General features: G+C 40.2%; 1 protein-coding gene across 11 annotated transcripts in view; it reads right to left on the bottom strand.

Annotated features, from left to right (window-relative positions):
* The window catches only part of pard3ab (par-3 family cell polarity regulator alpha, b), a 248,872-nt gene that overhangs the window by 47,262 nt on the left and 173,938 nt on the right, over positions 1-27,672 (bottom strand). For all 11 annotated transcript variants that reach the window (XM_004565537.4, XM_076876530.1, XM_076876531.1 and 8 more), the window contains 2 exons: positions 21,982-22,110; positions 13,091-13,366 (listed from right to left, as the gene is read on the bottom strand). In XM_004565537.4, coding sequence (XP_004565594.2) covers positions 13,091-13,366; positions 21,982-22,110 — 405 coding nt within the window. The remainder of the gene's footprint in view (positions 1-13,090; positions 13,367-21,981; positions 22,111-27,672) is intronic.

The raw sequence follows: 27,672 nt of genomic DNA, 5'->3' as shown, positions 1-27,672 counted from the left end.
CTCCTCGCGACCCCCTCCTTCCTCTCTTTCTTTACAACCAAAGTCCCCACTTACACTGTCCCAGATTGTTGTTGTACATCTACCTACATGCCGTGTGCCATTTGTAATGAGGTCATCAGGATGCAAGATGGGAGCACTTTAACGTCCGCGGTCATTTTGAAGAAGGAATTACGAAAAGGAAAATGTGAAATCCATGACTGAGCTACTTGAAAGTAGCCATATATCTGCGCTGGTGGGATTAGCGTGCACTGAAGACCGACTGACATAGGCGTTTATGGTTTAGAGGAAGGGGAGGGAGGCTTAAGAGGGAACAGGCTGTTCTAATGAAAACCAGCAGGCTCTCAGGATCTGCTGTGATTTAAATCAAAATAAAAAATGGGGAAAAAAACAGGGACAACCCAGGTAGAGCCATGCTTTGTCTACCTAACGGCACATATTTGAATAACTGGTCATTTTAGGTCCCGTCTTTCTAGCAAGTGCATGCACACATTTGCATTAACTTGCAAAAACGTGCAAGTGACCTACTCTGCTAGTTTGACATACCTGCTACTATTAGACGAACACAGTCCATCCTGCGTTTATATGTTCCACATCTCTCCACCCAGTACGCACATGTGTTTGTGTGTGTGTGATTCCATTATTTAGAGATGAGTCTTAAATCAAAACTCTAATTAGGTAATACATAACCCCACCTGCCAAGGATTTCCCAGTGTGGTCCAGTTTAGGATGGATTAATGCATGATAGGGGTTGGTGCTCCAGGGGGAATGTAATGGTAGTCCTGAAGAGTCTTTCAACTAAGATTTATTACCCTATTCTTTATTATCATGATTTGAATAAATTATTAATTTTTAATGGGGGCAATTTTTTCGATTGTTCTAGTAGTCAAGTAGTATATGTAATTACAAAGCTGACATGTAATAACATCTCCAGTTTGATTCCATTCATGAAAATTATAAATTATTCTGTTATGCCTTCACGTCTCAAAGAAAATGAATAATTTACAAGAGCACAAAGAAAACATCTTTTAACTGCTTGTTTCGTCCATTCAGCGGTCCCAAAGAGATTTCATTTACACAGATTTCCTCTTATGCAACTAATGATTCTTTGTTAAAAACAAACACTGTAGTTCAGTTAACAAAAAAATGAAATAAAATGCTGTAAATAAGAATTGACACAACTCCACCCAAGTTATTGTATGATGCTTGCAAGTTAAACACCTGCACACACACACACACACACACACACACGCACACACACAGGGACACGGGGAGTTGCATGCAGACAGCTAAGTGATACAAAGTGCCATCTATGACACAAAATGTGGGTCAACAGCCTTTTAGGCTCAGACCAGACTCTGAATCCCGCTCTTGTGCTAAAACGCAGATGGTCAAGAGTTCCCCACTTACACCTCTGCTTTGCCCGTCTCCTCGTGCTCCCACTGTGACAGGCTGCATTCCATTCACAGTGGGAAATAAAGCAGAATATGTCGCGCGGGCAGCGCACCATTACCGCCACACTAATGCGCAACATACTGTCAGAGATGGCTCAGCTGCAGTTAAGCGCTTTTGAGTGCTATTAGAAATGTTGGCAAATTCCTTGATCTGATGAATATTAAATACCTTAAGTGGATTTTGCAGAGACATTTGTGACATTAATGGCTTCACTGCTTCCAGGCTTTGTGACGAGTCGTGCCTTTAAGTTGACAGTTTTGATTTTTATTCTTGCTTAAAGAAAACTGAAGAAAACATTTTTCTTTCTAACCTTTGAACTGAATGAATAATAATCCCCCCTCCCCCCCAAAAAAGACACAAAAAGAAACCCAGAAATCGGTGAGAATCTTAGTAACAAAACACACAGGGATGCTAATCGTGCTAAATAATTGATCTGACCCAGTAAAAGCTTAAATGTAAAAACCTTTCTCAGATTTTTGGAGATATGGTGAGAACAGTTTTATTTTTATGAGCGACTTCTTTAACTTATAACGACCTCCCTGGGGTGTTGATAAAAACAGTTATTCAACTTGCCTGGTCGAAGAACTCTTCTCGTTGTAATAGTCACAAAGTAATGCAATGCGACTTCGAGGAACATCATGATGTTCCAGTTTCATAAAATCCTTTTATTGCTGCTATGCTGATTTACTACAAACCTGTATTGCTTAATAAGGTTTTTGTTGTCAGGTTTAAAGGCAACATGTGATTCCTTTCATACATTCACAGTTTTTGAAAACACGTATTTACCAGTTCCTACTTTCTTATTGGCTTGTAAATATTAGGAGCATATTGCAGCCTCCGTCATTATGAAGCACTTATCGATTTATTTGGCATTAAGATATTGTAAAATCACAATTCCAATAATTAAGACCATTCTCTCCTTAACTATTTACTTTTAATATGCATTAACCTTAATACAAATTATTTATAAGCAACAGCACCTTTAAGTTGTTATTAATAACCTTTGCTTCTGCCACAGGTTTCTTCCTGTTAAAAGGGAGTTTTTCCTTTCACTGTTGCCAAAGTGCTCGCTCATAATGACCCCCTGATCTTGTTGTTAGGGTTTTCTCTGTAATATTATAGGGTCTTTACATTATATAGCACCAAATTATTTTGTAAATATAACTGAATTAAACTGAATTAAGAATGGGGATTTTATTTTGAGTTATTTGGACATGTTTAAAATTTTTATTTATTTATTTATTTATTTATTTATTTTTTGCATAAAATAAGAAAATAAAACTACAATATCTTTTAAGCACTATTCTTGTGGTAAAGAAGCACATACGGGTCAAACTGAGAAATGTATTTACTTAGGTTAGTTCATGTACAACAACTTTTTAATCAATAAGCAATGTCACGTGTAGTAACAGTAAGCAGTTAATAGTTAATTGTTACTTTTTCCCCCAATATTTTCTCCATCCAGTCTCTTGTACTTTGTACCACTCTTTCATTGCTGGCATTTTCAGAAAATCTAAAACTAAAGGTCTTCAGATGGACGGACAGTCTGGCTCCAAATAAGAAGGAATGACATCATTACGCCATCAGACATGGTCAATACTGGGTGGAGATGGCCCTCAGACTGTCCCTGACAATAAACACGCGCACACATACAGTCGAACACTGACACAGTAAATTTCTAAAAACTTCAAACTCAATTATACTCATAAATTCCAGCTACCATTATTTGGATCTTCCTCGCCTCTAATCTCACAATATGTATCCGTGTGTGTGCGCACTGCAGTTTCAATACTAACCACTCCTTGCTTTCTGTTGTTCACTCTAATACCTTCCAGTGTCCCCAAGGGCTTCCACCCCATGTCTGCGGTCTTGTGAGAAACATTACTCACAAATGGAAAGGGTTGAGATAAAGTTACTGACCCAAAAATGAGAAGAAAAAGCTTTTTCATGAGGACAGATCGAGTATCTGAATCTATATCAGGTTTTGGTGCCAATTAAGAAAACCATCTTTGTTTTATGAATCTTCAAATGTTTTTTTCCTGGTGTGGGCTTTGCTTCAAAAAAGAAAATAATAATAAATAAATAAATAATCATTCATGTAGGTTAAAAAAAATTTCTAATCTCACAGAGACTACAAGAATAAGCTTGTAAATTTGGGATAAAGGAAAAATAAAAGTTCAGTGCATCAAACTTATATTAAAGACATTTCCCTTTTCCTATACTATTTTGCACTCTGAACTGCACTCCACTAATTATTTTGATGACAGCGTAATCTTGGATTACTGTACATATTCACGTAAGCTCAGATCAAACACTTAATTCTGATTAGGACTCAGAGGGTGGCAGTGTTTAGTGCGATCACAGCAGGTTGTCTGTCATTAAAATGTTTGGAATGTCAAGCATCGATATCCACCACATAAATACGAGACATAATCCTCATCACTGTATCAATCAACAATGCACTTAAGGGGGGGATTCTGTTGCTTCTGCACAGCTGTTATTTTTGTGGAGGGATTACTATGAATCTGAGAATGTTGTTACTTGACGTCACACTTCTCAGACCATTAAATGGTAGCTGCTGGTAGGATATTAATTATATGAATATTTTAGTGTTGCAGGAAACGTCATTGTTTAACACAGATTGTTACATTATGATGGTCGTGAAGGCTCTTTTGTGGTGAAATTCGCCTTAAAAATGCGTCGGGTGTATTGTCAATGCTTCGATGTGTAAATATGAGAACTAATCCGTGAGAACAATGCAGACGCATCATGTTCACAGACTTGCAGCCTCAGAAAGGAGGGACGAGTGTGTAAAAATGAATACATTCTTTTCAATGCACAAATATTTGCTCATTTCAATTAATTCTGATTGAATTTATCTTTTTATTTGGGTTTTGTTACCTCTCTTTTTAAATCTACTAATGTAAGGGTTTAATAAGATTTGAATTGTAAAGACAGAGGGGAATGATCTGTCATACTTTTCTTCACTTGTGTGACATGTAGCTATTTCAATCAGTAAAATTCATATTCAACAGTCTTCTGTTGCAGGAAATAGTCAGAACCAATCATTTAACCAGCTACATCTCCACAGGGTTGAATGTTGAGGCCATATATACGTAAGTTTGATTTACAGGGCCTCCATGTATTCTGACAGGGCCAAATCCACCTGGTCTTAAAGCTATTTAAAACAACTCATATTTTACAATCTAAAATAACGAGACTTTAGAGATTTGGACCAAGAAAAAAAATTAACAGTCGAAGCTGTGACTTTGAGTGAAGTTTGTTCTCCAGCTGCTTTGTTCTGAACCAACAATAAGTTTTTATTCCCTTCTAAGGAGAAGACAAACAGGACCAGAATAAGAACCTAAAAATGTTAGTTAAATCATTGGTTTATAAAACACAAGTGACATAGTCACCGTTTTTAAACAGGATGACTCTGCTCTTCCAAAATAAATAAAAAGAAGAACGTGGAAATAAAGCTTTCACCTGCCTGCTTTCGTTCCAACCCAGAAAACACCCAGATGACCCCTAAAAACCCACAGAGGCGTCCTCTCCCACATTCATAAAGGATTCCCCGGGGCAGAACACATCTTTCTTCTGTAGCTGTTGGCCTTGATCCAAGGATTAGGAGTGCAAGACGACTGGCCTGTCTCTCCTCATTTACAGTATAACTGATTCTCCCATATAGAAGCAGATGGTTCCTGACCGGCCTTAGCTTTAATACAACCCATCTCACGCTATACTCCGATTCATAATCATTAATATATGAAATATTCTGATTAAAGGACAGTGGAAGCTATTTCAAATGATTTTAAATGGAAGGCCGGCTGGCAAAACAGCAGGCATGAGGAGTGGTATAACCCAGCTTGTTCATTGCAATTCATTGTTCAGCGGTTTGTATTAAATAGACAGAAAGCTGCATGTGTAGAACAGGCAGTTTTTTTTTATCCTGCTGCTGCTTCAGAAAGTTCATGTAGTACATGAGCGGCAGATTTAGACAATACAACTATGGAAAGTATGCATTTCGCGTAATTAGCCCACACATGCTTTAAAACATGGCATTACAGAAATTAAATTTCATTTCAATTCAATATTTTTATTTTTATCGCCAAATCACAACAACAGTCGCCTCAAGGGGCTTCATATTGTAAGCCCCTTGAGGCTTACAATAATACAACAGAGAAAACCCCCAACAATCATATGACCTCCTATGAGCAAGCACTTTGGCCACAGTGGGAAGGAAAAACTCGCTTTTAAAAGAACCAAAAAAAAAAAAAAACACCCAGTACACTTTAAGATCAAAATGAGACGTCCTAATGTTTTTAGAGCCACATTAAGCACAATCACTTCCCTTATTTTCTCCAAACTGTTACTCATTAGATGAATGCATCCTTTTAGGTGATGAATGAACATCTGTATCAGTGTTTTTTTCCCACTGCTGCTTCACACATATCAGTTGGATTCCATCTGTCTGCATCATAAGTCACTGTGAAACTCAAACTCATGATCGCTCCACGGTTTGCAGTCCCAAATTCATAAAGTAAGATGTGATTAGTATCCTGCAGAAACCCTGACTGAATCTAAAGAGCCTCAGACCCCAAGGTTAGAGTATCAAAAAACAAACAAAAAACTGGTATCATTACAAAATGATTTTAGTTCAAATTTTAGTCAATAGAGTTTTTTTTACCCAATTTTGGGTGTGAGGGGAAAAAATAAAGTTAAGCTGTAATGCGTGACCTGTTGTGTGCACTTGGAAACCACAAAGAAAGTGTACCACCATCTCCCACAGAGATATGCTCAATGTGTCCTTTGGCAATGATGCCTTGATATTTGATTCAGAGAACTAAAATGTCTTCATTTAAAGAGTGAACAAGTGCAAATTTGGAGGTTGTTTTCATTTTAATTTTATTTTTCACTCGCTGTTTGGGTCTGGCAACAAAAATTCCCTGGCTACGTTTAGGAAACAATTATATCTTGGATTAAACGATACCGCTCAAAAACATCCCTGAGCAAAGAAAAATGGCACTGAATCTGTGTTTAAATGTGCAGCCCAAGGATTTTTTTTCTTTAAATGCTATGAGTTGAGTGTCAGACTTGTCTAAATATCGCCATAAACCTGGTGCGTCTCGTTATCGACACTCTGGGCCTAATATCAGTATTTGACTTCCTGCAAAAGAGAGTTGAGGTTATATCACCAGCATTTGCCAGATGACGATGATGATTATGGGCTCAGTAAGGACAATTTTATTCCTACAGTTTGTTAACCTGCCATGCCTACAGAAACCTGCATTCTAGTCTTCACAGGTTAAACAAACCTTGCTAGCTTTAAGTGATAGTGAAGGTACATTTTTATAGTTTTAATATATGCTAGCAGCGATCAGATCCCCAATTTTCTCAGCTACCTTCTGCTGTAGATTTGAGTTTTCTCAGGTGCAAGAGTTCAGTTATGTCTGTGTTATGTAGACGTGTCTTACTCGAGGCAAAAAAGGTGGCAGCTTATCAAAATTCTGTCCCCGTTCTCATCACCAGGCTCTGGATCAACATTCACAGCAACAAATTCAAGCAATCATGATGACCCTCAAGCAGAGACGTTCCCCAAGCTGTAGTAAGACATCCTGTTCTGCTCAGTGAGTAGTGGGAACGCACATTCATATGCAGTATCGGAGTGAAAGCCAACATTTTGACTGTGATAGTGCAGCAGCTGAGGTGCAGAAAGATGTGACCGAGCTTGATTTTTCTCAAGTCGGTTGTCTGTTAAATGGTTGCGAACATGGGAAAAGTCACAGCTGCAACTTCCTACGAATCCATGTTGATCTGGCGGAAGGAGTAAAACTTTTCTATGTACTTTTTTACTTACTGACTTTAATTTAGGGTATAAATTATAGCAAAATGTAAAAACGTTGGTGGGTAAACTTCACATTACTCAGAAATAAGACAATTCAATAATGGGTTAAATAGTCAAAGAACGCAACTTCCTCTACGTCCAAACAGAGGAGGTCATTTGAAGCACGGTGTGTGGGATTACATCACTGACAAAGTCATTTGGTAATTATAGGGTGTAATGAGAAAAAAAAGACTTGTTTTCTGCTGGTCCCATCCTACATTGTACACTGTATGTAATGTAACATAATTCTATTTAAGCTTTTAAAATCCCGTTAAATCTCTTTGTCCTCTAAACTCATGAGAATCACAAGATCCCGACTAGACAGGAATGTTGGATTAGATGCACGTCTACTCAAAAGAGAATGAAAGGCGAGTGTGTTTAGATGAACCGGTAAGCATAATAACATTCCAAGTACTTTGGAACCAAATTTCATAACCGAGTCTAACTTTTAATGGCGTGGCTACAATTCCCCTACAAAAATAAACCCTACATTTATATTCCATTGTCCATATAAGATGTACAAATTACACCTTAGGCAAACTCTAACACATTAATAGCACCCATCCCACCATTACTCTCGAGTTGTACTGTGTTATAATTTGAACTCTTTTCCTTTGATCTCCGTTTGGTCTCCACTGACCGCTGGGGGAAAATGGCCATGCTTACTTAATAAGGATATTCTTCAGCATTTTTTAGCCAACATCAAGCATAATCGGTGTTTATTCCTACATAAATGTATGCTTGAAACCAAACTATGACTAAGCGACTTGTGCAAAACCCCCGAGTGGTAACGAAAATGTAACAACGCTGTCATATGCACTCAGGAACGCAGACACAATGGGGCCACAATGCTGGTTAATCTAGCTCTGGTTTCACTTCACCAACAACAGAAATCCTTTTAGAGGTTTAGAAAAGGCAGGGGCTTTGTATTCACTGCATGCTGCTGCACACCTGCCATCACTCTCTATCTCTGAGTCACAGCTCTGACTTGTTACCCTCACTCTTTGAAAAAAAAAAGTTGGGTTTTTTTGCAAACACACGTGCACACGAGCAAAACCCAACAGAAGGAGTAGCACCTGCATCTAAACTAGGCAAAAGACAACAAAACCACCAGCAGAGATTCGCATTACTAAATAACATGTACACAGAAAACACATGAAGCCAATAGTAAATGCACGCAGGTGCAAACACACACACACCTCATCTTATCAACCTATAAAAAGCTGCAAGGTGAGTACTTGTCGATTTGTTTGTGCACGTTGCCGTTTCTGTTGCGTTTGCGATACAACACGGCCGTGCGTGCTCCCTCTGCGGCCTCTTATTCCCCCGGTGGAGATGAAATGTAATGGAGCCGATTCAATAAGAGCGCCGCCTCCTCGGAAAATGTGGAGAATCAAATCACGCCAAATCCCTCGGAGCCTTCCCAGCATTCACTGCTGCCTCGTAGTTGGGAGGGGAATAAAACAATGGTTGCTAATTCACTTGGCTCTTTGCACACTTATTCTCACACAACAGGGGCAGAGTGTGATACAGCAAACGTCGAGAGCTAATAAAGCTGCTTAAAAACATGCCGTCTACATTATGTTTTCACTGAATTCAGGTAATTAATTTCAGTAAACACAAAAGAAGCACCCAGTGAGTGAGCTGGTAAAACTTTCATGGGATATTGTCTCCCATTACTTCTTAATTACGCTTCCTAGGCTACAAATGTTACCAGATGCCAAGTATAAATACTAAAAGCACTAGTCGCAATAGCGGGTAAACACTGGGGGAGAGGGGATAAAATCACCACACTTTGAACAATATTTAGCTTGGCAGGCTTCGGAAAGCAAAAGAAAGAAAATAATGTCTCAGCAGTGAGGTTATGCAATTTGGTTGAGAGCCAAAACAAAAACATTAAAAAAGAAAGAAAAAAAGACTGTTTTCAACCTGATACTACACCGTACCACCTACGCGGTAAACCACAGAGTAACAACTAAAACATCATGTGCTCCAATATGCTGTCTCGCTAAAATATGCGGCTGTGGATAAGAGACATCTAAGAAACACATTTTATCCTGAAAGCAGCAAAATTTTGTTTCAGGCTTGTTGCAGCAGACTGCTTGAGCCTATAGGACTGTGTGGTCATTTTCCTTAAAGCAAAGGAAACGGTAGACGGCTCCCAAAGGCACACACGAAGCTCCTTCCAGCCTCTTTAGTTGTTTTTGTTTTTACACCACTGCGGTTAAATTGAAATTTCTGACCGTGTTTTGTTTGAAGGAAAAAGAGGCAATTAAAAATGAATTCCACTGGATATTTATGCAGCTGCAGCTACTTTTTTTTGCGTTTCCCCTTGGAGTGACCCGCACGACAGCGCTAAGAAAGCCAATAGTACGTTTTACAGGCCCAGAGGGAATTAAGAGACTAACGGGGGCGGTGGGATTCTGGTATTCTAATCTGGACACTCGGGAATATTTTTAGCCTTATTGTTCGCTGTGTTCAAAGTGACAGACGAGGTTACAGATGAATTTCCTTTTGGCTAGAACGCGTTTGGATAACATGTTTTGGGAAGATCAAGGTGACAATGCTGATGATCAGCAACTATTAGTAGCAGCAGAAGGAACAGTGGTAACAGGAAAAAGGAAGACTTGTGTCTTGTTCGGTGTCGTGTTGCCTTGTATTTAAGCTGTTTTGCCCCTTTTTGTGTTATTATTAGTCTTATGGCCTGTCAATCATTGTGTTATTCTGTGACTTGAAGAACAACTGGGATAAAGGTTACCATACTGTAGCTGGCAGGCCTCGTATAGACTACTGCAACACATTATTTTCATGCCTCACATGAACATTCACATGATTTATTATGCTCTTTTTTATGCACGTTTACATACTTTAGCATTGCGATGCATGCAGTTCTGTTTTTGCTCTGCATCTTATGGTTTTCGCAGAGATCGGCGTTTTAATTTGTGCTTTGTGTTTTCAGTGCAAATCAAAATGTAGCCATGTTAAAAAGGATACTATGCGAAGATAATTATTATATTTATGTAACATGCTGAACCTAGATCGCTCTGCCACAGCTTTGTCTTCTTCAGTTTTACTGCGAGTCATAATCTTGTGACAGTCACAACATCGCGGCACCAACAAAAGGCGCACACAAACAGCAGAAAACACAACTGTGACATTTTGAAAGCCATGATTTGGGGCGTGTAATGGGCACAACTTAACAGATGGTCAGAGATCAATCTGCTTTTCTCGAGCAAATAAACAGTTTCCTGGTTTGAACGATGTAAAAACAGCGAACGCAACACAGAGCGACATCCTGTGCACGTCGAGCATTTACGCTGACTACAATGAAACCTTTCACACGCGTGCCATTTTAGAGAGAAGTGTTAATGTTGGAGGAAAAATAACATTTTCCTTCACTGCCTGCTTCTAAGGACATGTTATTGCTTTGATTAAATCTCCACAATCCTCAAGCTCTGATATCAGCTCACACTGCCATTTGAATCCCACAATAACAAACCCCCCCTTCTGTCAGGTGAGAGCCCCCCCACGCACACACTCTGCCACCCACCCCGATGTGCTTGGCGTTGCAGGATCTAATTCACTTCCTGTTCAGCAGAGGGGGGCAGACAGGAAACAGGAAACGTGCTTCCCGAATCTCTCAAAAGGTATATTCTTCTAATACTCGGGGGAGATGAGAAAGGAACACAATATCTTTCAGACGTTTGTGTCCCCGGCTGCTACACTGCTGTAATCAAAGCTTCCTGAAAAGAGCAAGTGTTCTGGGGGAGAATAGGTAGCTAGGAGGACATTATGAAAAGAAACAGTGTATCAGCTATGTGCAAAATTATAGAAAATTCTTTATTGAAGCAAGGAAAGACTTTATTATTTGCTCTGAAACCTGCCAGAGCCACTTACATTATCAGAAGAGACCAATATTGGTTACATTGATGTCCAAATGAGTCACGTCTCTTTTAAACAGTGATGTCTTAGAGAAAACAACGAAAAAAGCTTTGTGAGCATGATTTTAGGGATGTATTTGTTGTTTTAATTCCTTATTTGTTGACAAATGTGACTGTCTCTTTACAAATCGATTCATAGTTTTCTTTGTAAGAACACGCAAACTTTCCATCACAATTTTGTCCTTAACTTGCTTTCTCGGTCCAGAATCGCCACATTCAACTTTACAAAGAAACAATCAGAAAATCCTTATATTTCCATATTTGTAAGTAGTAAAGACTTAAAATGTTTGCTTGATGAAAGAGATTTAATTTTCAAAAAAATCTGCTTATTAAAATTATTTCAGCCTAATCCATTTGCCTGTCGCCGATCCTAAACTGCAGCAGCATTTCCACAAAACTCATGCTTCCCCATCTCTAAGAGGTATTAAACTAAGAAAATCCCAGTAGTCTGAGTGAGAGGGAGGAGAAAAAACCTCATTAATTGCTTATGTGGTAAATGAGTGAAATGGCTACAGATTTTAATAAGATGATGATGATTAAAGCCTAAATCACGGGTGAATTCCATCACCTAATTAAATAAGGCTTCGTATCTGTAATGCTAGTATATCATCTTCCGTTGTGCATCTGCATGCCTTAATACAGTGCCACATCAGGGACTGAACAAAAAATAAAAAAGGAGGGAAGTGTGCAGTGACAACAGCAGCACAATGAATTATGAATCGATACGTGCTACGGCACTCTTGAAGTAGACACAGGCTGCTGAGGTCATCTGGGGATGCGTGAAAACCACAAGGAAGACAAACCCATTCATTCAGCTGTGGAGCTACTTGCCCGCACAGACTACGTTTCTGCTGCACAGCAGGTTTTCCTCAATTTGCTTCAAGTTCCCCAAATCCATCTTAGGGCCACGAATCTCCGCGTTCATCGATCGGAGCAGGATTGGGGAGCAGCTCAGCACCGGCGTGCAGTGCTGAGAACTCTGCTTCTGACGACCTGCATGATTTTTAAAACAATCTGGCTTTTGTTTGCTCTTTGCTGTGGAGTTGGCGTTTGGTTATGCGGGGGAGTCTCGTGGTGCCATTTGGCTGCTCTACAGAAACAAAACAGTGTCAATGACAAAGAGGCTCTTTATGTCAAGCCAGGGTGATTATTTTAAAAATGACTGACAGCTCTCAATTAATGAGACTGAAGGTTTGAGCTGCCAGTAGCTCAGGTAGTATTGTCCGTGGGAAGACAGGAAAATGATGGAAATGCAATAAAAGTGAAAAGGTGGCAATAAGGTGAAACCAACAAGAGCACAAAAGACAGTGAAAGAGAGGTAGAAAGGTCAAGAGAGACAGAAAAAGAGACAGATATTCAAAGGTTTCCATTCACTCACTGCCTCCCCCGAGTATTCCCACATCCCCCTGAGAGCAGCTCATGGTGTCTAGCAGTCGGCGAGCTGACATTTACCGCCTGCCTTCTGTTGCTGTGATTATTTTCTCCTCCAGGTGTGATAGCTAGCCTGCCGTCTCTGTGCAATAATGCCGCCTCAGAGTTACGAGAGCTGGGGAGGCGAGGCGGAATGAGACCTGGACAGACCTTTTACTGAAATACCACAGGTGAGCCGCACTTTGGAAGTACAGGTAAGAAGGTTGCTGAACTGTGACTGGCAGCCCGTCACCTGGCTTAGAGGGAAGTGGCTTCTGAGGGGGAATCTGACTCCAGAGGTATTCATGAATTAATTTTGCCAATACTAAAATAAATAATAGAGAAATGAAATAAAATCCACATGATTCACAAAACACTTGAAATGCATCAGTTCACTTCTTACCTGTCTGCAGACGGAGGTCGCTCGTTGCGCGCCTTGCTAACTTGGGTGTAGAGGGTATCGGAGTGCTGGTGCTGTGGATGGATGTGAGGGTGCTCATCACGGGGGCTGTGGGGGCGACTATGGCCACTGTCCATGGAGCTGTTAAGTTGGTTGATGCCAGCGTACTGGTGGTCCTCCTCAGAGGATCTCTCCGGCGATCGACTTATATCCAGAATCTCAGCGTAGTCTCGTTCCCTGGCCTGACGCTCCCTCAGCTCTCTGGTCTTAGCTTGGATCCTGATAGTAAAGATGATGTTGTTTATATTAAAATCCAATAACAATCTTGTGGTTGAAATGATCATATTAAGACATAATATTGCCGTTTATCCCAAGTAAAAATCTAGGCAATGTCTGATCAGTTGCATTTTGTACTTTTCCTTAAAAATCAAGGTTAAAAAAAACTAACCAGGAAATGTATTTATTATACATTTACTATTGGGTGATAGGTTTATCCATTGTGACCCACTGGCAGAAGCCTGGGGGCTGTTGTTGTTGTTGTTTTTTAAAACTTTAAGGTGAAAAAAAAAGGGATCTTATCTGCTAAACTTCGGCTCGAGGAAAAAACTTTACTCTTTGGCTTCTTCTGGCAAGTGTTTGCTGGTTTACTCAAATTACATTTCTGGGTCCTAATGCTCCTTTATTTCAGTAAGCAAGCCCTGAAGCACCTTTTAGAGCCATTTCTTCACCAATAAGATGGCTAATCTAAAAGGCATTACAATAAAGCAACATTCAGACCTGTATGAAAACAAGGACTGTATGATGGTTAGCCATAAGTTAGCTAGCTAGCTGAAGCATTTCCAAAACCACAACTGTGGATGTAAAAAAAGATGGAAAACTAAACACCAGTGATGTCTGCAGGGTTAATAGAGATGTGCTAAATGAGATATAATCTTCTAGCTCATAGGTAGCTCAAGAGCCATGGGTAGGCTTATATAGTTGGGGAAGATGTAGAATAATTGCTCAATAAAAGTGCATGTCGAGTCCCCAATAGGCAGAGAGAAATGCCATCAAAGTTGAATAATTCTTCAACACAATTTTTGTGTCTTTTGGGATACAGTGGAACCCCGATTTATGAATACCCCATTTCATGAAAAATTCAAGTTACGAAGGCACTGAATAGCAATATTTCTGCCCGTGTTACGGCAAAATGCCCGAGTAACGAAATCCGCTGGCTCTGATTGGCTGAGCCTACAATGCCCACAATGCCTTCCGAATCATGTGACAACCCCTTGGCTTCCGTTCTTGCGCTTCGCTGTTCCACTTGAACGACGTATTGCTGTTCTAGTTAGCAATTAGCCTATAACCTATGGTTCAGCATCGCCTCACTCAAAACGCGCAATGGGTGCTTCGACTTACGAAAGACCCTCGGGAACGAATTCATTTCGTTAGTTGGGGTTCCACTGTATTTTGAACTTTTGGTTTGAAAAATTGAAGACAGCACTCTTTCAGAACAACAAACCCAATTCACTGAATAATTAATAATCCAAATAATACTTACTAGTAGCAGGTTCACTAATTATTTGCTTATTTTTAACTGCCAGGTTTCTCAGTATGATATTTTCAGTTGTCTGGTTTCCACTGGCCATTGACAGCAGCCAACTATAAATTGTAAATGCACACTGCAACTAAAAAAAGAGAACGGATGTAGGGCTTCATGGAAAATTGGGATGGTGCCTTACTTTTTTCTTTGTATATAAAAAAAAAAGTCCTGTAGCGTGTCCAATCTAGATGAGAGATGCTGTAAATCTCAGTCGTCACATTAACAAAACACCAGATGAACCATTGTAACATCTGCTGATTGGTTATTGCACTTTTTAACTTTCCATTACAAAACAGAGAGAAGATCTGGAGTCTATTATTTATGCAATTTTCCCCACTGAATAATACCATAAACAATGCATGACAATCTCTTGCCCCCAATAACACCTAGCACAAGGGAAGCATTTTGTATTCACAGAGTAGTGCTAATATATAGCTAACATGCTTTTCTCTTTCTTTCTCCCTCAACAACACATGCAGACACACATCTGACATCTTTCTGTCTGTCACGCACACACAAAAATCACACATTCGCTCTTTCTCTTCAGGCCATTATCTTGTGAATAACTGGCAATGCTATTTTCTATAGCGGGGGAACTACCTATCACGCAGCCCCCGTAATTACAGCCTTGCCAATTATCAGAGCTTTACAACTACCAATTATCATACTGCTCTCTTTTCTGCAGGCCTCTTTTTAATGGCAGTGGGAAAGTGAATGGGACAGGCGCCGTGGTGACAAGGTAGGGGGTGCAAGTGCACTGAAAACTCAGTGGGCTAAAATCTGAAACATTTCCTCCAGAAAAATTGCATGGTGTGCATAATGAAACAATAACTCTAATAACGAGGGCTCCCTACCGGAGACTACAAAATGTGTTAAAAAAAGAAAGAAAGGAAGAAAAAAAAATCAAGGCCAAGTGGGCAGAAATGCTTCACTACTAAAAAGTAGGCTGTTAATGAACTTGATGGTTTCAACGGCTCCCCACTGAATCTGGTCAGGGGGTAGACAATCATTTGTGGCAAAAACGTACACTTATTCCAACAACTTAACTTGAAAGCTTGTGGAGTCGCACGCTGTGTCTTTGCTATTTGTGGACTCAGCGATTATCTAATAGCGCAGAAGGAAGTGAGGCCCTTGAGGGATCTATCTTTAAACCCAGAGGAAAAACTGTTTTCCATCAGTGAAACAGCAACAGCAGCAGAAGTAGTGGGAGCAACTACTGATTGTATGCACAAGCACAGTGGCTGATAAGATAAGGCCAGACATACCAATCCAACGCACGGCCTTTTCTGTGCAGCCCCTTTCCATAACAAGGCACTGCATGGGTCAACAAGGCCACTTGCTGAGTTAGGAGGATGCATCACTGAAACACTCGTGCTGTGTTGTGTGAAAAAGAAACTCTGAATTCTTATGAGCTTACGGATAAAACTATACTATCTTTACGTTTTGCTTCCAGGAAGTTAGACCTCCTTTACATTGTCAAACTTTTTCAAAACTATTCTTCCCACTTAGTTCTCTTGGTTTTGTAAAAGTCTTTCAATGTTTGTTTGTTTTTTTTAACGTTAGCTGGTTTTTCCTCTCGTATTCATTCGATTAACTGAAAGCATGGAGTATGTCCCTGAGGAAACTGGAGCCCTCAAAGACAAAAAGAAGACTTTCTACAGCAGATGAGAGTCATGTTCTTAATAAATATGAAGAAATCCAGCAAAGATGTGACACAGGACCTGAGAAATGACCTGGCCCTTCAGTTGATCCATCTCGTGTTGGCCAAAGACTCATCAGAAATGGCCTCAAAGGAAGAAGCCATTCATAACGGACCCTGACAAGGTGTGTCATATTACACAAGAACTGTACTGACATCAGTGGCCAGAGGTTTCACAGAGTGATGAACCCAAAATGGACATTTTTGGCTCAAGTTGTTATCAATCCAACAGTGAATGTCTACAGCCATCTGTAAAACATGATGGAAGGTCTGTCATGGTCCGGAACTGCATTTCAGCCGGTGAGATGGAGCTCTTGTCGAAACTGACAGAATTATGAACACAGGAAAATACGGCCAGATTTTGATCCACCATGCAAAACCATCTGGAAAGTCACTGATTAGCAACAGCTTCATTTTTTTAGCATGACAAGGATCCCAAACACGTTGCCAACGCAATGAAAGCATACCAGTATAGGAAAAAACACACAGTGGAACGCCATCAATCATGGATTGGCCTCCCCAGAGCCTGTGAGAGTTCAAGCTGTGGTGTTGGGGTTTGTTTTGTTTTTCTGCACCCATCTTTTTTCATCTACATAAGCTACATATACATGACCAATAGCTGTCATTGCCCAGAAAACAGCAAGGTGTTCAACTTTTCTGAATTACTTTTAAAGAGTGCAGGAAATGTTACTTTAAGACAAAGACCATGACTGTCTGTGTCAACATGACAAGCACTTAAAATGCAGCGCTGACTGAAATGGGACAGGAAGGAAAACCACACTTCGCCATATCATTACTCTTAATCCCAAAATACCTGCATGTGACAAGGGTTTCTCGTAAACAAATAACCTTAATGACAGATGCAAGAACTCTTACCGTGTAGAGTAAATCATTAAGAAATCCAATGAGAGGTGGCAAAAGACCCAGAGGGGGAATAAAAACAATGTAGAGCAGAAAGAGAGGAAGAGGCGGCAGATAAAAGGGTATAGAAATGGCAGAATGGGATTTTATGGTAGAAGAAATTTTTGACAAGTGACCTTTCTACCACATCAAGCCAGAACAATGGTCCATTATGTGCTATTGTAGTCATTGTGTAACAAAGCGTTCTCTTACCGGTACTGCTGACACAACTGACAGACTACAGTGAAAGGCAGGAAATACATGAAGGGAGAAGGTCCAGCAGGACAAGATGGCTGCTGAAAGACGTGGAAATGTTCTATGATTTAGCGACAACTAGCTGCAGTTGGTTTTAAAGCACTTGTGATTTTTGAAGGTTAATACTAAAAGTGTCTGACAATGCATGCCTTAAATATCCTTAATTCACACTTCTGTGTGAATTAAGGATATTTTTAGAAACACACACACACACACACACACTGCATTGTACTTAGACTGACGCTGTTCATCTTGAACAAGAGTAGCAGTACTGAGCAAGTGTTGAGGTCAAGGGAAGTTCACTGTGACAAATTACTTCATATACAGCAAGTCTGTGGTATAGATTGAACTTGTAACCTCTGGTCATGTGACTGCTGTTTAAAACAGTTATGTCAGAGCATGATCTGATTTAGTCTACAGACGGCTAAGGCAAAACCTGCTGTGCTGCCCAACAAAAAACGTTTATCTGGACTGATCTGGAAAAAAACCCAACAATCAAACGATAGCCTGTGAGTTAGCACTTAGCGATGGTTGGAAGAAGGGTTTCCATTATAAAGGGGAAAAGACCTCTAGCATGATCAGAGGGGCAGCAAGGACAAAACACCAAATATAGGAAAAAACAGAAAAAATGTAACCATAAGCAGTATTTGTATATAGGGAATGAAAAGATGTAAGTGGAGAAGAAATGCTCAGTGCATCACGGAAAGACCCCAAGCAACCTGAGCCTATATCAGCATAACTAAGGCGATGGTTCAGGGTCACCTGACAGAGCGACAACTACAGGCTTTATCAAAAAGGAACATTTTAAAGCTGATCTTACTATACAGAGGGTGTCAAGTGGAAGCTTGTTCCACAACAGAGTGCTCTGTCTCCTAGTCTACTTTTAGAAACTTTAGAAAGTCTGACAAGTCTGAGAGCAAGGTGCTCTATTAAAACAGTACAATACTATGAGGTCTTGCATTAGTATTGCGAGTACAGTAATTTTAGTAAAGACGATTCGATTTAGATCAAGTAACATAATATAACGTAACAAATTTATGACACTACTGAACAGTTATTCGCATACCTGTATATTTATCTTTTCTTCAAATAGCCTCCACCAGTAGCGTACAATCTGAACTGTCTGTCAAGGTTTGTCTGTCTGCCTTGGGGCTAGGGTCCTTTGAGACCTGAGAATTAAACCTGTGAGGAAATCCATTCATCTAGTCAATCACAGCTGGATTAACCACAGCCTCTGGCAGTGGTCAATCGATACCTTCTGCAGTGAGGTGCCGAAGTTCCCAACGGAACCTCTGCAGAGCGGCTTGGCAATACAGCAAACTGGATCGTTGTTTAACACCAAGGTAGCCGCAGTCTGAGCATGTGCTCCGAGGGATCTCTCGGTCAATATCAGCATCTCTCAGCTTAAATATAAACAAGAAGCGTGTTTGTGCTTTTGGGGTGTTCAGGGATGAGTCACGCCTGGATGGAGTGCCTCTAAGAGCAAACACATTATAAACTAATTAACACATTGACCTAAGAAATACTATGATCTCATTTTATTTTCTGCTTCAAACAGGAACTTTTTACTGCTCTCTGGACATTTTTTGGTTTCTCTTGTAACCATTTTGCCAGATTTCTTTTGGCTCTTTGGCCCCAAGAACTCAACACAACTAAAATTGTTCACACTAACAAAGAGAACTGAGAATCTACAACTCAACCTAAAAACCTAAGAAAAAAACCCCCAACATGCCATCTTTACTTCTAGTATTTCTAGTATGACTTTTAATGAGACTTATGCTTTATCAGCTAGAAATAGGCTGTTAACTAATTCACATTTTATGATGCTAATAAATCAAGGTTAATATAGTTTAAAAATAATGTAACCTACATTTCATTTAACAGCACAACAAAAAAAAATCTAAGTTCTGTAAACTTCTACTTCTGTTTTGAGCTCAAAAAGCTTCACCTCTCTGAGAGTTGGAAATAAAAGCAAACGCAGTTTAATCTACTTTGAATCAGAACGTTATTGCAAAAGCATTACAGTAGGCTACATGTAATTTGTGTCATCCGTGTTTTTATGCATGTGAAATAACATAATGGAGTCCTGAACAGGCTTAAATAGTCCAAGTTGTGTGTAACAAACACACGTGACTGTGATATTTAAGGGCAAGAAATAAGTAGCTAGTACTCATCTCTGAACAGAGTCCAGTATTTACTTTCAGTGTATGGCAATCTCTTATTAAACGAAAAAGTGAGTCCGCCTTGTCTATCTTGAGTCTGTCTTGGACGGGATTAACACACAAAAGGACCAGTCTGAACTTTTAACTATATCCAGCATAACAACCAAATCATCTGATGTGGCCTTTGCGTTAACTTTAAACCAATTAAAAATAAAGACTCAGCCATTATCATATTATTAGACTATCTGCTCTGCAGGCGCAAAGGAAGACTACAAACCAAATTTTCATAATAAGCAACTGTGGGGAGTAATGACTCTTGCCCTACACCAAGAGCAAGGGATTTAATTAGCTGGCAGGGCTGTAATGGCCTTGGCATTTATAAACTGCTGCCCCCCCCCAAAAACCTGGCACTGTGCCTGCCTGACATTTCCTTTGGTGAGGAAAGAGTGGGTTGCAGTGGGAAAAGGACTTGCCACTTGAGGCTTTTTAGTTTTGGGCACCCACGTAGTAAAAGCAAAAGAAGGCACAGGTTCTTTAACCGTGTAGTCATTATTTAAACACAGAGACGATCGATTTATTAAACTGTTAAACAGAGAAAGCAGCTCTTTCAATTAATTTTTATGCAACTTCATTCAGATTTTTCACACTAAACTGAAAATCCCGTGCTGCTTCAACCATCATTTTTTTTGGGCTCTGAAACTTTAGATGTAATAAAGATAATGGTTGTGCTACAGTTTGAGTCATCTTTACAAGTTAAATGATTACTGCGAGTGTTTTTTTTTTTTTTATCATGCAACCCACGGGACCTGTGAGCATGAGCTCGCTGCTGAACAGAGCTGTGCCTCCAGTGCTGCAGTGAGACCTTTGCAAAGCAGTACTTTCTGTAGGTTCAGGTATGAAAAGCGGCTGAGCCTAGCAACAAAGCTGCTTAGCTGGCAACAGTGAGGTGAACCAAAGCCTGATGGCTGCTGTGAGTGAGATGCATGTCCAAACGAACCCTCTGAATCAGTCTTCTGATTCTAACTAAAAAAACCCAATACGTGTCCAACGAACTGATGCTCAAATATTGACTGTTCAGGTAGAGAACCTTGAAACTATAATAACGTGCTTAGCTGAGAACCAGAGAAAAGTACAGTAAAATGTGGACAATGGTGTCCACATACTTTTGAATAATTTGGGTTTGGCACTAAACATATTTTTCCCTGTGAGGAGACTTTGTCTGAGAATTTTTCTACATACGGTTTGTTTCAAATCTTTTCTTTTTGTGTTTTCACCCTGCAGAAGCTGGGCCTATAAATGTAAATGAGGAAGAGCTCAACTCACCTGCACTGAACTGCTGACTCAGCTAAATACTTATCAATTCAATTCAGTTCAATTTTATTTCACCGATTTCTAGAATCGATTCAATTCCGATTCACAAGGTCCCGGGAAATTTTGCCTCAGAGTCAGAAATATTATAATTCAGATCATGCATCAGTACATTTCCATATTTTTATATCTACAAAAAGAAAGCTAACACTTGCGAGACTTTATCAAAGGTGTAAGCATCACAGATGCCTTTGTGTCAAAGTAGCTGAAGATAAAACACAGAAAAACATGAAGGCAACTTTCCTGGCCTGAGATTTTATAAAAATATTCTGCAGTAGATCAAAAACAAAAGAAAACCATCAACATATGAACATTACCTGATGCTGCTGAAGTGAAGCAGAGCAAAGTTACAGCGGTTTTATTAGAGACACAGCTAAGCGTTTTGCACATCTGCATAATTTTAAAAAGTTTAAATTTGTTCAGTATTGAACAGCAGAAATGAGGCTTTCTTGTCGGAAGTACGTAAAAGAAAAAAAACAGCGGCCGACAGCGCTGTAAACAACGGTAGACGTGTGCGTAATAAGCAAGTGAATAAAGAAAACTGATTTTTAGACGGGAAACTGTTCTTGAAGTACAGAGACAGAAAGAGAAAAAACAAGATTCACGGATTGAATCTTGTTTTTTCCGCTGAAACATCAGAATTAGCGAGCTGTCGGCTTTCAGCTCCGACCATGTCCGTGCCGTCAGGTGAGAAAGGCGACATCTCGCTGATTCTGATCCGTCGGCGGGTGCGCGCTCTGTGTTTACGTCTTTGTGCAGAATCCGTGTACTTGCTCTCATTTACTGTTTAGCTGTTTGGTGGTTGTTGAAATTTTGTGAGGTTTAACGTGAGATTTTGGCGTTTCGGGCAAAATAAATTAATATTAAAAAAATCGATTCAGGATTTTAATGAATCGATATCACGTTATCCAACCATAAGTTGCCTCACCTTTCTTGCTCCATCCTCATCTTCATGGTCTCCTCGTCCGACACCTGCGTCTCCTCTGGCCTCCACTTGCTGGAGCCTTTACGATCAATCTTTTCTCCCAGCCGCTCATCCTTTCGGTGCTTCCCAAACCTGAAGACATAAACAATTAATATCCACCACTTCATTAATGCTGCTATACTTCACTTTAATATTTTCTGTTGTATTCAAATTATGATTCGTCACAAGTTACTGCTGCAGTTGCATGACTAGACAGAAAGTCAGAAGCTACGGTGCAATTTCAAGAAACTCTTAATCAGCTAATGTGATGCAAAACTGTCGTCTGAAACACAGATGTGTCTGCCAGAACCTTGACAATAACCCGACTTTTGACCAATACGGCTGAAATGTTGTCTGCGATCACAGAAACAGCCCACTGCTACGACTTAACAGTTAATCAAGCCCACAAATGAAGCATTTGAAAAGTAGCTCTCACAAATTCAAACCCAATTCAGTTCTTTTAAAGTTGTGGAGAAGGCGTAGACGCAGCCCATCACAGTAATTATATTCATAGGGAGGGAGTGACGATTCACCGAATAGGAGGCACTGCGAAGATATTTCAGCTTGATTGACTCAGTATAAAGCTGCAGCCTGTTGAAGAAATGACTTTGGCAGCACGCTCGCTTCGACAATGAACCGCCGTGATTATTCACAGGGAAATTGGTCCGCAGAGAATATCTACGACTTCGAAAGAGACAGCGCTGAGAAAAAACCAAAGAGGTGTGTCTGTGTGTTAATGAAAGAGGAAGACAGCGAACAAGAGGAAAAAAATGAACACGCACAAGAGAAACTCGTTGAATGAACCATTAAGACCAAAAACTAAACTATGGCGAAGAGCACAAAGACTACCTTGAAAGGAATGTGTGAGCGTCTGTGTGAGAAAGCTTCAGAAGAAAGAGCGATGGAAAAAAAGAAAGTGCAAACTCCAAAAGTAGAGGGCGCTTAAAGAATAAAGAGGATGAGTGTAAATTGCCTGAATATAAGTCCAAAAGAGAAAGAAGAAAAACACTTAGATGACAGGTACGTGAATTTGTGGTTTGCATGGAAATCAATACAGAAGAAAGAGAACTGAAAGCAATAAAAGTAAATACAAAAGTAAATCGATGAGAGAAGCACGAGAACCAACAAAACAAGCAAATGAAGCTGCACATAAAACCCAGAGGTGAGAGAGTGTAGGAGTGAGTTAAACACTGAAAAATAAAAGAGAAAGAAGAAAACGGCAGCGCGCGGGGGAAAAGGTAAGAGAGAAAAATAAATGAATGCAGGCCGGAGAGAAAAATGCATAATGCAAATTTAAATTAAAGTCATATGAATCGTGTAATTCTCTTTGTGGAAAAATACAACGAAATGAGACATGAAAAAAAGAAGAGTATGATAAAAAGTGTATGGAAATTAGTAAAAGATGTGGATCAAAGTCATAGTTCATTAAAAACATAAATAAACTGAGAGAGAAAAAAAGACTTTCCAAGACTTTTTCTGTTTGTGGCGTTTTTAAGAAGTCGCTGATATATTGTTTATATTTCTACTAGTTTAGTAGCAGATATACCATAATTACATAATATGTGATGATACAGTTATAAATTTTGTTGTGATATAAAAACTCTAAGTGTCACAATATCACAGCTTTAGCGAGGCCGCGTGTTTATGTTCGGTGTACGCAACAGCAAGTCTGAGAGCGAGAGCAGAAATTCCTGATATGGCTACAAGACGGAAAAGCGGGACTGTAAGCATCTGGTTAAAAAGCTTGACCCAAGATACAACATCGCAGATATAAATTATATTTCAGGTTAATTATGTGACAATATTCTGCTGCTCCTGGCAAGTTATATCCTTACGCTGTTTTAGGTACTGTGAAACTAAAGAGTACCAAGGGTACTTTGATTAATGCTGTGTCCCTGCCCTTGCACTGCAACGCTGCTAGCATCTTGTTTCAGTAGATTCACAGACATTAAAAAAAAAGGAGAAACCGCTTCGATACCGCACGCTAGTTCAGCTGCACCTATAAAGGTGACATCATACAGGAAGGCATAGCTCAAACTGGTGGATCAACTTCTGCTCCACAGAACTAAAGCAGCAGTCCTCAACCTTTTTTGCGCCACGGAGCAGTTTAATGTCAGACAATATTTTAAGGTGTCGCGGATAAATACAACAAAATAAAATGATACGACCGAGACAAAAACTGTGGTACTTTGTAAATATAATAATAAACGTGAATTCAATGTGTAAATGTGTAACTTTATTAGCAGCGTCCTCCTGAAATGCGCCAACAACATTGAGAGTAACATCCTCCTCTCTGCCCCTTAATGCTCTCTGGTCGCTATGGTAACGCGTGAATATTTCTTTCAAAATAAAAGACACAACTACAACACAGGAAAAGACCCAGGGAAACCGAGTTAACGATAAAAACCCTGAAAACCATAAATTTCACAACTCTCGCGGCCCGGTACCAAACGACTGCGGTCCGTGGCCCGGGGGTTGAGGACCGCTGGACCAAGTACCGGGGTACAGTTAAATATGGGGTTGCATCATCCATATGCTCATAACATGTCAACTGGGTAAATGCTTGTGAACTTTCTCCACAAAATGAGTGAATAAATAAATTAAAGAAAAAGCAAGCTGCTTTCTGGTAAACGAGCGATCTGCTCAGAGTTCGACCCGCTTCCTGTCACATCTTTACCATCTAATACCCAACACAGACAAAATGCTTTGCAAATTAGTTTTTCACACCATCTATACAACTTCCCTTGAATGTTGTGCTAAGTACTAACCCCAAAGACAGCATATACTGATACCATGGAGTGTAGAAGACAAACAGAAAAGCTAAGAGACAGGAATGAGGAGGAAAAACTGCAGCTGGAGGGGGGAGGGGCGCAGACTAAGGGCCATTACTTGATTAATTTAACTACGGCTGTCTGAAATGCTCAGAGTGACAGCCTGCCGTTAATGCTAAGAGCAGGAGTGATCTATCACGGCGAGAGACGGTTGACACTTTCTCCACACCACTAACTTTCATTAACAGCCCCTTTTAAAAAACAGCCTTGTCATACACACACACAAACGCGCGCAAACACCCGCACAGTGTGATTTATGACTGAAAAGGAAAACTTTGAGGAGGAGACCGAGTATTAACCATGACACCAGGGCTTTTAATAATCTTATATTCCAGGCACAGTTAGGCCCACCTCGTGTTGTGAGTGCAACAGCATCGATAAAGAGGCTTTGACTGCTTTCTGCGGTTTGAAAAGATCACTTCAAAATGTCAGGGACTGAGCTGATTCAATTCAGCAGACCACCCGTGAAACACCGTTAATCCTTTTAATAGCACAAAAAGTGAAAACAAGTTTTTGGTAGCGTGCCGCAGTTTTTCGGGAACTCGCATAATCAGACGTGCGTGAGGAGCAACTCTAATTGCCAAGTAACTTGTTTTTGATTTCCACTGGGCAGAGACACACTATCAACCAGATGGTCATGAGCAAAACATCAACAACCAATGAATGGACTGACCTGATTTAATCGAATTACATCCACAGCTGAGGTGTACACCTTTAATTTTAAAACTAAGATTTTTAAGGCTGCCTTGGTGTCTTCTGTCACATCGAGGCCACATTTAGATTATTGCAAAAGTTTTCATCAATCCAACTTTTTTTCCTGATGTGAAATTACTCATATAAATTCATGTCTCCAAGGAAGGTGTTTCATCGGAATTTTTCAGTCATTTATTTCAATGATGGAACTGTTACACTGTTTTAAAATATTTTAATCAATCCAGCTGTATACTGAGTCTGCAGAATGCCTCACATTTGTCTTACACTATACACAGATTAACCATGGACTATATATATAAATATATATCCATATAAATGATCGATGTACCAACCCAGATGTCACCCGATGCGCCATTTGGCCCCATCTTAGTTTTTTAAGACCCAGAAGTGATTATATTTAGATGACAGGGTGGAATTTCCCCTCATCGAGCGAAGGCACAGCCATGATCCGCATGGGAGCACATTTACAAATACTTGCATATTAGCTCTAAGTAACATAAAAACAGAAACGCATTAGAATTTCACTCACCATATCTGGTACACAGATTTATAGGAAGGACTGTTATTACAATTAACCACTAAGGATAAAATCGAGAACCAGTTCCCAGCAGTCCAATTCCTTGGAATTGTTCGTTTGCTTGGCTATCGATTCCGGTCATCGGTTGCATTTGCACACCAGGAGGAACAGTGGTACTTTCTACAGTGTGGATATGACATTACTTTTATTTTTATTGTACAAAAGTATGAATGCACGATGTTAAAGTGCAAACTAAGACAGAAACAACTGCTAATATGCAGCTAATGAATCTTTGGCTCTTTATAAGCACCTGGACAGACAGCATGCTAATGCTAAGCTAGCCATAGGGATGCTAAAGCTGAGTGAATGCCGACCCCAGCCCAGCGTCCAGACCCTGAACTTCAACAGGTAACAAAAGAGCAGTGATGAGCAGTCAGGCTGCAGTCTTCGTGTTTCTAAAGTAGAATCACGAAGTGTTCTGTGTAACATGTCTAACTACTTTTTTTTGAGTAATGACCCCAACACTGGCCACAACAAAGAGGGTAAATACCTCCAACATGCACAAACATTTGACTACACAGCATGCAATTAATTTGCATGAATGTAATGTCTCTGCTTAGCGATGGTGGTGACCCTCAAAGCAGAGCCAATGAGAACCCAATGAAAATGAAGAAGAGAATAAAGAATCGAATCAAAGTGAAATCACTGAAAATACTGCCGCTTTCCTAAGCCCACTCATGCTGCATCACTGTTGGTGTAGTGTTGCAAGATTGAATACCATGTCTTAAGTTGCAGGAACACCCAGCACTACATGCAATACCTCAACATAAATATATTATTACAGCTACGACTATAAGGACCGCAATTATTAGCATTTTATCTTGCGGGCAGCAAAATAACAGAGCACGATGCATTGACGTCCCTTCATCCATGACTAATCTTTCCTCGTCGCTATTCAAGCCATCTCCGAGTCTAAGCTTGCTCCGCTTACTCGCACACAAACATGCACTAAAACCACTGCAAATTTAGTGTAGCCCTCAAATTTCCTGGCAATGACCACGTTCGCAGATGCCAAGCCCATAGACTGGGTGTTGCTTCTGTGTCCAAGTGATGATCAGAGAGCGAGAGAGGAGAGGAGCGGGAGAAAGGGGGAGGGAGGGCTACAGTTGGTGGGCCGCACTGTTGGCAGAGGCTGATGGTAATGATGCTTTGATTGGGACTGAGTGTGAGGCCTTCGAGACATGAGAGGGTCAGGCAGTGGCAACTCTGTTGATCACACACACGTGTGCGCGAGTGCGTACACAGACACACACACGGTCCTCCAACTTCTAAGGGCCTCCCTCTCTTGATCCACTCCTCCTACATGCTAACACATCAAAGCTCCCCGACACTCACAAACGCTGCCTCGCTCAAACACATGACACTCATCGGGAGCTCTTAACATGCTGTACAGCTACTCTTGGTCTCAAACTTCCCAATTCACAGAGTGACACGGACACACTTATAAAAACCTATGCCATTGTTCTCCACACAGCCAGCCTTTGCCTTAAGTTTCATCACGACGTGTTGACACTGACTAATGGAATACATAAA

The sequence above is a fragment of the Maylandia zebra genome, linkage group LG18, assembly GCF_041146795.1.
Source record: "Maylandia zebra isolate NMK-2024a linkage group LG18, Mzebra_GT3a, whole genome shotgun sequence".
Lineage (NCBI taxonomy): Eukaryota > Metazoa > Chordata > Actinopteri > Cichliformes > Cichlidae > Maylandia > Maylandia zebra.
The sequence above is the reverse complement of the archived record's forward strand: the minus strand, read 5'-3'. Positions and strand labels throughout refer to the sequence as shown.